At 38.9% G+C, this 12994-nt stretch overlaps 1 protein-coding gene across 15 annotated transcripts in view; it reads right to left on the bottom strand.

Annotated features, from left to right (window-relative positions):
* The window catches only part of LOC144438647 (pericentriolar material 1 protein-like), a 109324-nt gene that overhangs the window by 65157 nt on the left and 31173 nt on the right, over positions 1-12994 (bottom strand). For 12 of the 15 annotated variants that reach the window (XM_078127771.1, XM_078127781.1, XM_078127783.1 and 9 more), the window contains 6 exons: positions 12039-12174; positions 11561-11696; positions 8459-8623; positions 6312-6360; positions 5247-5425; positions 1550-1753 (listed from right to left, as the gene is read on the bottom strand). In XM_078127771.1, the coding sequence (XP_077983897.1) occupies positions 1550-1753; positions 5247-5425; positions 6312-6360; positions 8459-8623; positions 11561-11696; positions 12039-12174 (869 nt within the window). The remainder of the gene's footprint in view (positions 1-1549; positions 1754-5246; positions 5426-6311; positions 6361-8458; positions 8624-11560; positions 11697-12038; positions 12175-12994) is intronic. The other 3 variants (XM_078127777.1, XM_078127773.1, XM_078127775.1) reach the window with 3 other exon arrangements.

Here is a 12994-nt window from a genome sequence, read left to right as displayed (position 1 = left end):
GACCGGGCGCACATGCATCGGCCGTCTATATAGTGGCCATGCCAGTGATTACGCATTGATTCAGTGCCCAACATTCACATGTGTCACTAGCACTGTCAACATCATGCAACACGATCCCCTAACACAGCTTTTTCGGAATCAAAATACACATGTACTCATTTAATTTAACCCATCAACAAATGAAAATCACAACCTCTCCCATAAATTTGGTTCACGAAGGCTTCTGAGCTGTGGCATGGCAGATAGATGTTCCGGTAGCAAGTTCAGTGTTTCGCACACGTCAGTGATTAGGTCAGAGGTCACGACAGTGACAGTAGACAAAACATGTGACGACAGACGTCCATTTCGACGTCTCATCTAATCCCTCTAATGTTTTAATTTGTAGATTAAGTTTATCAAAGTTGATCTTTTTGTGGCATTTTTTATGTTAACAATAGAACTGCGCGTTGTCACTGTATCTTATATGATGTCAACAAAACTTTCCCTTACGCAGTCAGTATACTTCTTGTGGGATTCACGTCGAGTCAGAGCCTGGCCTGGTCCGGCCGTGGACTTAGATAATTTTGATGTCTGCCGTAAAATGAATGCGCCAAAGCGACGCAAGGTGGGAAAATTATTGCTTCATTTGTAATTTTAGGGGGCCAATGTCGCAAGGTCGTGGCCTCGGCAGAACTGGCCTAAGACGCCATGGGGAACCTTACAATTTTGCTGTGCTCAGGGGTCGGTCGGAAATAAAAAAACTTTTTTTTTTCTAATGTCGGAGCTGCAAATTAGGGTCGGTCGGGAGATGAGAAACAGAAAAATAAAAAGGGCCGCCCTTACACGTTGAAACCAACAACTCAAAACTAACTGACAGCTAGCCTATAGGTGCATGCAATGTGTAGCATGTGTAGTATGCTTGGCAACATTGTCAAAGCTGTGTAACTGTCAATCTCCTTCCTGAAATTTTTACATTGTGAATTATGTTAAAAGTTTGGAAATTGCTGATCTGAACAAATTTCTGTGTATTCAAGTTAGCTGAATGGATAAAATAGGAATTTAATTGATTGTAGGCCTTTTTGATGTTGAATAATTGTTTCACTCTCTAATATGATCTGAAAAATATGCTAAAGATGACATGCAAATTAGGATACCTCGTTATTGGTCAAAATCGTGGAGAACCCTGCACTTGCTCTAAAGAACTAAAAAAAAGAACAGTAACTGCCATAAATAGGAGACTGAGTGACAGGATTATTGAGAATATTAAAAAAAAATAAAATTGCGTTGTCACACCATTTTAGACACTGTCCTGACCAGAAACAATTCTTTCTTATCTTTTTATTTATTTTATTTTTTTTTTTTTTTTTGGGGGGGGGGGGGGGGGGGGGGGGGGGTTACAGCCTGACATGGCCACATAGTAAATTGCAGAACATTTGCTTCAGTACTTTTTGAGGTATCAGTGGAACTAAATTTCTACAGACAAGCAGACAGACATACAGACTAACAGTGCCACGACATCAGCTCCCATATAAGAAAAGATTTATCTTAATTTCCACAAACCCTGACTTACCTTGTTTTATCATCTACTTTGCCTTCCCCAGACTGCCTTCTAGCTCTGCTGGCTTCCTCTAAGTCTGACACAATATCTCCATCAATGCTAGCTGCTAGTTCTGCTAAATCGTCAGGTAATGCCTCAGCTGCTTCAGGCGTTTGCTGAACCATTGCCACAAGTTCTTGCAGTCTCTTCAACTTCCTTTTAGCGGCCTTCAGTTTTCTGTATCGACCAAAAACCAAAACAATTCAATTAGGGAGGTGATATTATTCAAGACGGAGCTAATCACCTGTGTTGCCACCGGATGTCCAAAACCACCCTTGGAAACACTTGGCCGCCCATGGAATATTCATGAGATTATCACTACTGTGTTGTCACGGGCGAAGTCATTTAGTTGAATACAAGGTGTCAATGGGGATAACAAAAGGGAGATTGAAAGGGATCACTGCCGGGCAAATGTGTGGCATTGTGGGCAAATGTGTGGCATTGTGGGCAAATGTGTGGCATTGTGGGCAAATGTGTGGCATTGCGGGCAAATGTGTGGCATTGCAGGCAAATGTGTGGCATTGCGGGCAAATGTGTGGCATTGTGGGCAAATGTATGGCATTGTGGGCAAATGTGTGGCATTGCGGGCAAATGTGTGGCATTGCGGGCAAATGTGTGGCATTGTGGGCAAATGTGTGGCATTGCGGGCAAATGTGTGGCATTGCGGGCAAATGTGTGGCATTGCGGGCAAATGTGTGGCATTGCGGGCAAATGTGTGGCATTGTGGGCAAATGTGTGGCATTGTGGGCAAATGTGTGGCATTGTGGGCAAATGTGTGGCATTGCGGGCAAATTTGTGGCATTGCGGGCAAATGTGTGGCATTGCGGGCAAATTTGTGGCATTGCGGGCAAATGTGTGGCATTGCGGGCAAATTTGTGGCATTGCGGGCAAATTTGTGGCATTGTGGGCAAATTTGTGGCATTGCGGGCAAATGTGTGGCATTGTGGGCAAATGTGTGGCATTGTGGGCAAATGTGTGGCATTGCGGGCAAATGTGTGGCATTGCGGGCAAATTTGTGGCATTGTGGGCAAATGTGTGGCATTGTGGGCAAATGTGTGGCATTGTGGGCAAATGTGTGGCATTGCGGGCAAATGTGTGGCATTGCGGGCAAATGTGTGGCATTGCGGGCAAATGTGTGGCATTGTGGGCAAATGTGTGGCATTGCGGGCAAATGTGTGGCATTGTGGGCAAATGTGTGGCATTGTGGGCAAATGTGTGGCATTGTGGGCAAATGTGTGGCATTGTGGGCAAATGTGTGGCATTGTGGGCAAATGGAGAGCATTTCCAACAAATCTTTGCAAGCCTTTAGAAAAAATACCATCAATGGCGTTGTAACACAACTGTACAGTTTTTTACAAATGTTTATCCATATGCTTGTCCATGCTAACAATAGGTGTTCATTTGGTGGATGACTATCAAGTTGCCTATCCAACCATGTTACTATCTTTACGATATATGCTATCATTTGGCTGTTTATATGGACGTGGTCATGTTGTTAGATATATTTGCATACATTTGTGTATGTTTTTGTTCAGTTGTGTATGAATTCCTGATATTGTCTTTGCAATATAAGTGATCATTTGGCTGTTGCTATGGGCGTGGTCTTGTTGCTAGGCATATTTACATACATTTTTTGAATGTTTATTCAATTGTCTATTAAACCCTGTGGTTATCTTTGTGAAATACACCACTGTTTAGCTATTGCTATGGGCGTGGTCATGGTTGCTAGGGTATTTGCATACATTTTTTGAATGTTTACTCACTTGCCTACCAGATGATGTTCTTATATACAAAATATACTGCCATTTGGTTGTTGCTAAAGGGCGTGGTCATGGTTGCTAGGGCCAATTTTGTCAAAATGTTTTGAAGAAAATCTGCAGAATAACACTTTCAGAAACATCTCGCCAAGTTTCAGACTCATTGACCAAGTACTTTTTGAGATATAAGTTTTTGACCAAAAATGAATATTCTTACACCTAATTTGCATATCACTCATGGAATCATTGTATGCTTAACAATTCTTTGTCCATACATCCCTAGATGCATTCCCAACGAATTTCAGCCCAATCTGCTCAGTAGTTTTGGAATTATAGATTTTTAACAAAAAAGACACATTTTTAGCCATAATTTGCATATTACTGATGGAATCATCATGTCACGAACAATTCTTACTTTACACCCCCTTAAGAATGTTCCCACCAAATTTCGCACCAATCTGCCCAGTAGTTTCTGAGTTTCAGTATTTTGACCAAAACTCACATTTTTTGACCCAAATCACAGACCTGTCATGCAATCACTTTGATTTGAACAATTTCCCAACTAGAGACCCAAGGTAATGGACCCACCAAAAATGTCATGGCAATCGGTTCAGCGGTTTTTGACTTTAAGTTTACACACACACACACACACACACACACACACACACACACACACACACACACACACACGGCGGGTGATCCCTATAGCACTACTGAACCTCAGTTCAGTTGTGCTAAAAATTACGAAACTAAGTGGTACGCTATTCCCGTTTTCAAGAGACACCCCGCCAGAATAAAGTGCCACGTAGTACAGCAATGGCGCGAGATCGCCTGTTGGGCGACTTTCCCACCGGGTGTGCTTTTCGAAAACTACACAACACATGATAAGCTTTTATGACAGGGAATCATAGAAAATCTACCCCGTTTCCAAACTAATCGTAATTTTATCGCGAATAGACAACCGGAGTTGGTCAAAATAGCAAATTAAAAATCAAATGAATTTTACTATGACCGTGAATTCATATAACCGGTGGTTTGAATTTTGAGCTCCCTAATATACCTATCGAAAAGACACTATCCCGTCGGACTACCTGCAATGGGCATTTTAGTAACCTCTCACTTGATCGTGAGGTGCATATACTGGTCCAGGAATGACCCATTCTGTAGGAGGGTGGAGAATTTGGATTGAAGTTTACAACCCTTTTTCGAACAAATATTTGTCATTTGGGCGCACAATGCGTAGAATTAAGACTATAGCATATATTACATTGCTTGTTTGACGTCAATAGTGTCTTTTGAAAAGTTGCACTTTACCTAAAGTCTCGCGGACTGATTTCCAATATGGCGTCGGTCATAATGCTCATTAACATATTCATTTTTTTAACAAATTACAAAAAAAAAATCATAAAAAATAGAAGAGAAGACATGCTGACTTGAAATTAACAAATCTAAGTAAGCTACCCTCTGTGCATCAACACACCAGATATCAAAGCAATCTGACTTGAAGTTTATGAGGAGTTGATAAAAATGTCATTTTTGGAAAAAAAATCATAAAAAATTGAAAATGGCACAGATCAACTTGGCATGAACAAATCTGAATAGCCTCCCCCCAGGGAACATGCACACCAAATATCGAAGAATTCCGACTGTCACTTTCAGAGTAGATAATGAAAATATAAAAGTTTGACGGACACCTATGATTCACCTATACACTCTATACTCTATACAACCTATACCTAAAGCTACGCTTTCAGCTTTCGCTGACAGCGGAGCTAAAAAAGTTGATGGATGGACGACAGACGATGACGGAGAATCAACCTAACCCTTAAGCTCCGCTCAGCTGTCGCTGACAGCTGAGCTAAAACGTTATTCTGGTTATTAGCACTCCAACATTTCACATTTTGATAACTTACTTCACTTTTTCTTGAATCTCTGGATCATCACCCCATGCACCAAGTAGTGAACTGTGAGTACTCTCAACATCGTCATTTTCAGTATCACTCTTATCAACATCATCACTATCACTATCTTTATCATCATCATCATCCTCATCACTTCGTGGCAGCATCTCATCTCTGGTACTCGCTGACACCTGAAATAAGTAGTGATCACACAATGTAGTGCTTAGTACCCTCAGATTCAACATTTCAGTGTCTTCAATTAATAAGGTAAAGCAAGGACATAATGTCCTGTCATAATTCCTGAGTACACTCTAGATAAATTAAAACTACACTCCTAACTGCTTCATCTTATGCAAAACCAGTACCAATAAATCCACCAGGCTCAAGATGTTCCCCTCCTACCCTAGAATACAGTACCAACAAATCCACCAGACTCAAGATCTTCCCCTCCTACCCTAGAATCCACCAGGCTCAAGATCTCCCCCTCCTACCCTAGAATCCAGTACCAACAAATCCACCAGACTCAAGATCTTCCCCTCCTACCCTAGAATACAGTACCAACAAATCCACCAGACACAAGATGTTCCCCTCCTACCCTAGAATCCAGTACCAACAAATCCACCAGACTCAAGATCTTCCCCTCTTACCCTAGAATACAGTACCAACAAATCCACCAGACCCAAGATGTTCCCCTCCTACCCTAGAATCCACCAGACCCAAGATGTTCCCCTCCTACCCTAGAATCCACCAGACCCAAGATGTTCTCCTCCTACCCTAGAATCCACCAGGCTCAAGATATTCTCCTTCTAGCCTAGAATCTAATATCAACAAAGTGACCTGATTCGGAGTGTTCCTTTCCTTGTATCTAACTGACAACTACATGTTTTAGTTATCAGTGTCTGTATTTCTAGGGAAGGCACTACCATGTTATTCTCAATTATACAAGATGGTGTCAAGTTGACTAATGCTATGCAAGTAACTATTTCTTGACATTCCATTACTTTCTAGGTGACTGAAGTCCATTGTATCTATATTAACACATTTGTCTATCTACCTTGTACAAAGAAGTCAACTTACCTCTGACTGCTGTCTTGGTCTTCTCAGGTTGTCTTCTTGTTGCAGCCTTCTGTAGTACAATTACACAATGCATTAGCCACTATCTTCATACACTAACACTTTGACACAGTCAACTCTCTTATTTTAATATTGTACTAGTAAGACACACACACTTGCATGTAACAATACCATACATTTATCAATTGCACTTTAACTTTAAACCGTCAAAGTTATTTCCAGGTTTCCAACTTTCTTTTTACATTTACACACCAGATTTAAACTGAATGCCTTCCATATAAGGGTATAGTCTTACAATTTCATGATCTATGCAAGAAATTTAGCTCTATATCTGTGATTCGTCAACTTGTCCCAATGAAAGTGATTGTCAAAAATGTTGTTCAAATGCCAGCCTCCTATTCTCAGCACAGGAAAGCTTGCCATCCTCAACTTCCATGATCCCCTACATACCTGGGATATGCACACCCGTTTCCATGGCAAATAATAAACGCAATTCAAACCCTCATAACATTGCTATAATTACGCATGAGAAAGTTTACATACTTCATGATAAGTATAGTAACAGTTTAACAACTTTAATACAGTGAAGTGATACTATTGCCCTACTTCGTCACTGGGTAAAGTGTATACATTCCTATTTTAACTGACAGATGTACCATCTGCTCCAAATCCTATGAGTTTCTGCTTCCAATTTTCATCAACTTTGTCACATATAGTTTTTATCAAGATTTTGTTGAGTGGCATGCCCTCACTGTACACTAATTATATAGATGTCAATGTATAAGTCACCAGTATACTTTTTGATACATTGTTGCCAAATTTTCTATGTAGGTTAGGCTTGGTCTATTTTCCATATTTTGACCACACACATTTGGGTATATATTCTAGATTATTACCCTTGATAAATATGTGAGAGTGTATTTATATCCTGAGATACCGATCAAGCTAGATAAATTATTATGTACAAGCCTTGCAACAAACAGCGGTAGTTTATTATCGGAAGAAATCAGAAAAGAACATGGTAAAAAGGTGATGGTTCGAGGTCAATATAATACTTCCTAAACTTCCAATCAAAAATCTAAAAGGACACTTATGCAGCAGTGTGTGAAATTTGAAAATGATATGTCCATATTTGATGAAATTGAAATGACGATAAATATTTCACCGGTTTGTGAACTCCGCGCCAATTGTAAACCTATTTTAAGGCCAAGAAAAAATTGTTATTAGGGTTACACGGTACACTGTTACATCATACATAGGGTCTATGGTTACACCCCAGTCTAAGTAATTTTCTAACTAAACGTCAAATTGAAATCCATACAATTTAAGGACCACATTAGGTAAAGACTCCAAATTTGGCACAGATAATGGATATAAACTGAAATTTTAGTCTTCAAAATTTTGTGTTGTTTCAAGCATCACAACACACCTTGCTGGCAGGACAAAGTTTGACACAGACACAACACAGCTACAATCATTAGCATCGACCTTAATTTGACAACTTGCAAATTTCATGCTATAACATTTATTCAATATAAATACGCATTGTATGGGTTGTTTACTACATAATAAGAAAAATTTACCTTGGAAATTTAGTGAAAACATGATTTACAGGGTTGTAAGCCACAGAAACTTCTGTGTAGTAGTCCTCACACGATGTTGACAAGGCAGCCATCGTGAAAGCATACGCCAGAACGAGGCTCTGCAGCAAGCCATTATTGCGTAATTTGCTACCCAGTCTTTAGACTGAATCATGGGTGAATGAACTTTGGTGAACCTATATATGGGGTACTGGTGGGTGCTGTGGATTAATGTTATCTTTCTCCAGGCATTTGATTTTCTATGGTAGTCACTCTGGAAGTATGTGCTCTGAGAACAAACTCTGATGAATCTCTGTTCTGGTGGTTCTCAGAGTCAGACCACAGAGTACATAAAACCCTACACTACGTTACGGTGGTGCAGTGCACAAGTTACATGTAAGTTCAATGACATGAACGACAGACTTATGGACAGTGCTAACTTTCAATTTGACAGAGACACAAGATACAAATGTTATGTCACTGAAGAGAACTGTGAACTCAGTATACACCAAGAGATTCATTTATTCTAAACCTTATGCTAAACCTTTCTATAATCTCACATTGCATTACCTAAGGTTACGCATCAGTATCGGATCCTCATAGTCAGCTATAGATGATGTTTCTTCAGGGTTTTCATTAGGATTAGGTTCCGAGTGGATAAATTCATTACCACTTTGATAGTACTGTACTAGATCTCTTAGACGGTTCAGTCTATCTCGTACTTCACGCAGTTTCCTGTCAATCAAACATACAGTGGCATCAATTAGTATTGTACTAATTGGGAACTGGTACAGAGCTCAGGTACACAGCTTTCATGTGTGTGTATGCATGAGCAAGTGTATTGTGCATGCATGTGTGCATATGGGTGCAGTGTTTCCTCTGGGTCAAAAAATTTACTAGCAATTTGGCTAATTTGCCTCAAAATTTATTAGCCAAACCAGACTTTCAATTAGCCAAACTTTTGCAATAAAAATGAACCTATATAAATAAAGACTATAACGCAAACTTGTATGTTTTTACTCTGTTTATTTACACACATTTTTCATGTCATGTTGGCAAACATACGGTTCTCATCTTTGCTTCGAAGCACCAAACATCGAGGTTTTAGTCAGTTCTCATTGTAACTATTTTCTAAATCAATGTGCAGTGTGACCTGTGAAATTTGAATATGACCCATCGTATGAATAACATTTCAACAGTTTCATGTGCCCCATGACCATTTCCTGACGTGGAGAGCACGTCTTGGGTAGTTTAGAAATTACGCGATGTTATCATTACTTATCCATGTGATTGGTTACTTATTAACAGATGTGGTGAGAAAGGGTTTCCATCGATAGCACGGCCATTACGGCGAAGCATCTTCCCTCACGAGTGAAGCGATGATCAAATGGACCACATCGTTGGACAGTCTATGCTGAAAACTTAGATAAATTCAAACTGCCACGTCACCATTTCATTCTCACTAGAACTGAAACTTTTTTCTTTTTGAGCTTCGTTACAAGATCGAACGCATTACGTGAATTTACCGTTCACTACACCATGCTCTTCGTCTGGTTCGCATGTTATGTATTTAACATTTAACATTTAACATTTATTTCATTTCTAAAGCGCTTCCTCTATTTAAAAGAAAATATTCAAAAGCGCTGCACAATAAGTTAAAAGAGACATCGTGCAAGAATAAAAGAATATCTTCGTGAATTACGAGTTAACAGTTCTCCTGCATAGTGGAAGGGCCCGGTAATAAAGACGACTCATCTTCCATCACCCCTTGCATGTGACGAACTACTGGATCAATTTTACAAGCATGGATTGCATGATCAGATGCTGAAAGTTTTACACAACGGAACTTACAAGTTTGTTGGATGGGACGTTATTTGCATTACTGATGTAACAATTTTATGATTTGTTTAACTTTTGAGGAACGCACAATGTACATGTAGTTTAAATTACGGATATTCCACGTTGCGACAAAGAAACCACAAGCATTATGCATAGATATTGTGGTGCCCTATTCTAAATTGGGTGTGTGCACGTGTGTTTGTGTGTAGATATGTGTAGTATATGTGTGCATGTTGTCAGGCTGTTGGCAAGCTCAAGGATACTAATATATTGCTTTGCAATCCCTACTGCTGTATTTCTTAATGAACTTACACATGACAAGTAAGCTAGACCATCATGCAATGCGATTTGTATGCTCGCAGATACCTTCAGAGGACACCATCTTAAATCTCATATCTTCCCTATACTACTACATGCAATGCTTTGAAGCCTAGCATAGATCATAAGTCACACCATTCTCGTTCACAAGTTATTTCTAGAAATCGAAATTCTGCTATTTTTAGTACTTTTTGAATTTTTTTCCAACAACATTTCTATCGTATACCACAGAAATATTAATAAAATGCCATTTTTGGTCAAATTTAGGTGTTTTTTCAATTCTCTTAATTCATGAACTTATGATGTCGTCAGAAAAGCCACTATATGTGACAATCAGCGGAAATGAAAACAAACTACGTTTGCACATTTGTATTTGTGCATTTATTATCATTTTTTGACAAATTTTCCTGAAAATTCACAAATTTTGGGATTTTTGTCACATTTTAAAGTTGTCTTTCAAAATCCATGAGCCTTCAATTGTAGTACGTGTGAATACGAATCGAATGATATACTGGGTGCTTAGGCATGTAGTGAATTCCTTGACGGAGATAGGATTTGAACATAGTCCTTGCAGTCATATAGAATTTTCGAAAATGTTATGTCACCATGTATGACAACTACGGGACAGCAGGTTCATAAATCGTCAGCAGGTATGTTCTATACAAAGCATTTATCCCCAAAAATCGGTGAATTACATGATATAACAAACTATGGCTTTCGACAAAATATAAATTTGGAACCGTGAATAAATGTTTGTGTAGTTTCATGTACTAATATTATATTCTGGCCTTTGAGTAAGAAATGAGACAAGGAAAATTTATAACTGTAAGTAAATCTATGTACTTGTACTATATTAATTGCGATTGTGGGATGGCTGGGTTGTAAATCCTCGTATTTTCTACTAAAAAGTGACATGCACGGTGCATACGCCATGCATCCCTGGATGCCATCATCACACAGGCCATGTGTTTTGTACAGTAGTGTAAACACCTCTGTAATTATGCTCTAACTTTCAAGCAATCAATCCAGAGAAATAAAATTCAGCCAATAAAATTATAACTGTGAATAGATGTTCGTACTTTTAATAGTCTAAATTGTGATTATGATACGGCAGGGTCGCAAAGCACGATAAGTAAAGGATGTATGCCCGGACGCTATGCAGATAGCAGATAAACTTAGACCCATGTATGCTACACTGTTACGAGCATGCACCACAGCTTGGTAAATTATGTGTACTAAACCCTGGCTTTTGAGCAAAAAGAAAGAGACAAATAAATTCATGACTGAGTAAATTTTACTTCTTTTTACTTTGGGACAGCAGGAACAACGTGATAGCCGTCAGATATTTTCTTCAAAAGTGACATATACAACGTAATGCATGTTAACAATGTTTGTGTCTTCCGTATGGGTTAGCACTTTCGATTGATCTCCAAGCATACAAATCATACTGCATTTGGGGTAATCTGACGTGCCGTGTTACAGAGCAACATTGAAACTTCAACATTCATTACTCACTCTAATTTCTCTCTGGCTTCTAATGCATCCAATAACTCCTGGGTTGCATCATGAGGTGTTTGATTTGCTGAGGCTGTGGCTTGGATGGATTCATTGATACGTTGTTGTGAGGAGCTGGCACTGCCTGAATCTGCATCTGAAGAAACATCATGTTACTATATGAAAGGTGTGAAATAACAAACTCCTAGGCTGAGGACTTGTACAGGCACAAGCAAGATAGCAGAGTGATTCACTAATTCAGCCAACAGATATGACTACTTGGTGGGTTTTTGTTAAGGGTAGAAAATATGTACAATCTCTCAGTTTACTATCCAGTCTTCTAATGAGGGTTCACAAAGAAAACTGCGTGGAAAACAGTCTAACCTGGTTTCCTCATTGTATTAGCACAGTTCCCATGCCTTCGTGAAATGACTGCATACATCAGTCAATGATGACAAGATTTAGATGTACAAACTACTTTCAAATCACTGGTATTTACCTAGGTTATTCATTCGTTGGTCTCTAAGAGTATGTAGATGTTGTAACAAATCATCCATCTGTTGTTTCTTCTCCTGTAAAGCTCGTAATTTATCATGCAATTCCTGATGTTCAGAGGCCATTGCTTGTAGCTGCTTCTACCAAAAACAATAAAAATACGATCAAAAAAGAACCACATTTGTGATGTTGAGTATGTGGGCCAGCTACGCTATGGTGATTGTATTATAATTAAAGTGAGTCTAATACCTGTACTCTTTTCTGCAAAGGTTGTCAAAAGCCTTTATTAATATTTTCTTAAGAACATTTTTCATTATTGTGTTAAAACTGAAGAGTCACCACATGAGATAGTAAGGTGGAGTCGAGTGAGATTCAGTATCTATTACAAGTCTTCAATCAAAGATATAGTCCCAACTTATGGGTTGATGGCAAAGTTATTGTGCTAATGTGAATGATGTCTCCAGATACAAAGCTCCATAATTTATTGACCAATTTGCTATTTCACCTTGAGTGTGGAGATCAAAGGCAAAGGGTCAAGGTATGAAAAGAAAGCTGATCTTTGGGGTATAGACAATTTAAATTGAGTCTTTGTTTATTCAGACAACTTCTTGAGTTAACATAGAAAGAAACTGTCACCTTGAAAATGTCACGGTCAAAATTCAATGTCTCATTAGAAAGCTCATCATTGATAATGTGAGGGTAGACACTTGAATGGTGTCCATATAGGTATCAAACTTTTGGCAATAACTGGCAAAATGTGCTTGTTTATCACAAACATGGTCGCCATTTTGCTATTCAGGTCAAGGTTGCAAAATTAAGTGACTGCTTATGCCTCATATAGTGAAAATCAAGACATGATTAAAATGTCACTTGAAATGTTTGATACAAAAACCTCTGCAGGCCAAAATAGCATCACGAAACACGGCACTTTCCTAGATCCTCAACTCCCACAATGCTAAT

This window comes from Glandiceps talaboti, chromosome 8 (assembly GCF_964340395.1).
Source record: "Glandiceps talaboti chromosome 8, keGlaTala1.1, whole genome shotgun sequence".
Lineage (NCBI taxonomy): Eukaryota > Metazoa > Hemichordata > Enteropneusta > Spengelidae > Glandiceps > Glandiceps talaboti.
This window is presented reverse-complemented; position numbering and strand designations above follow the sequence as displayed.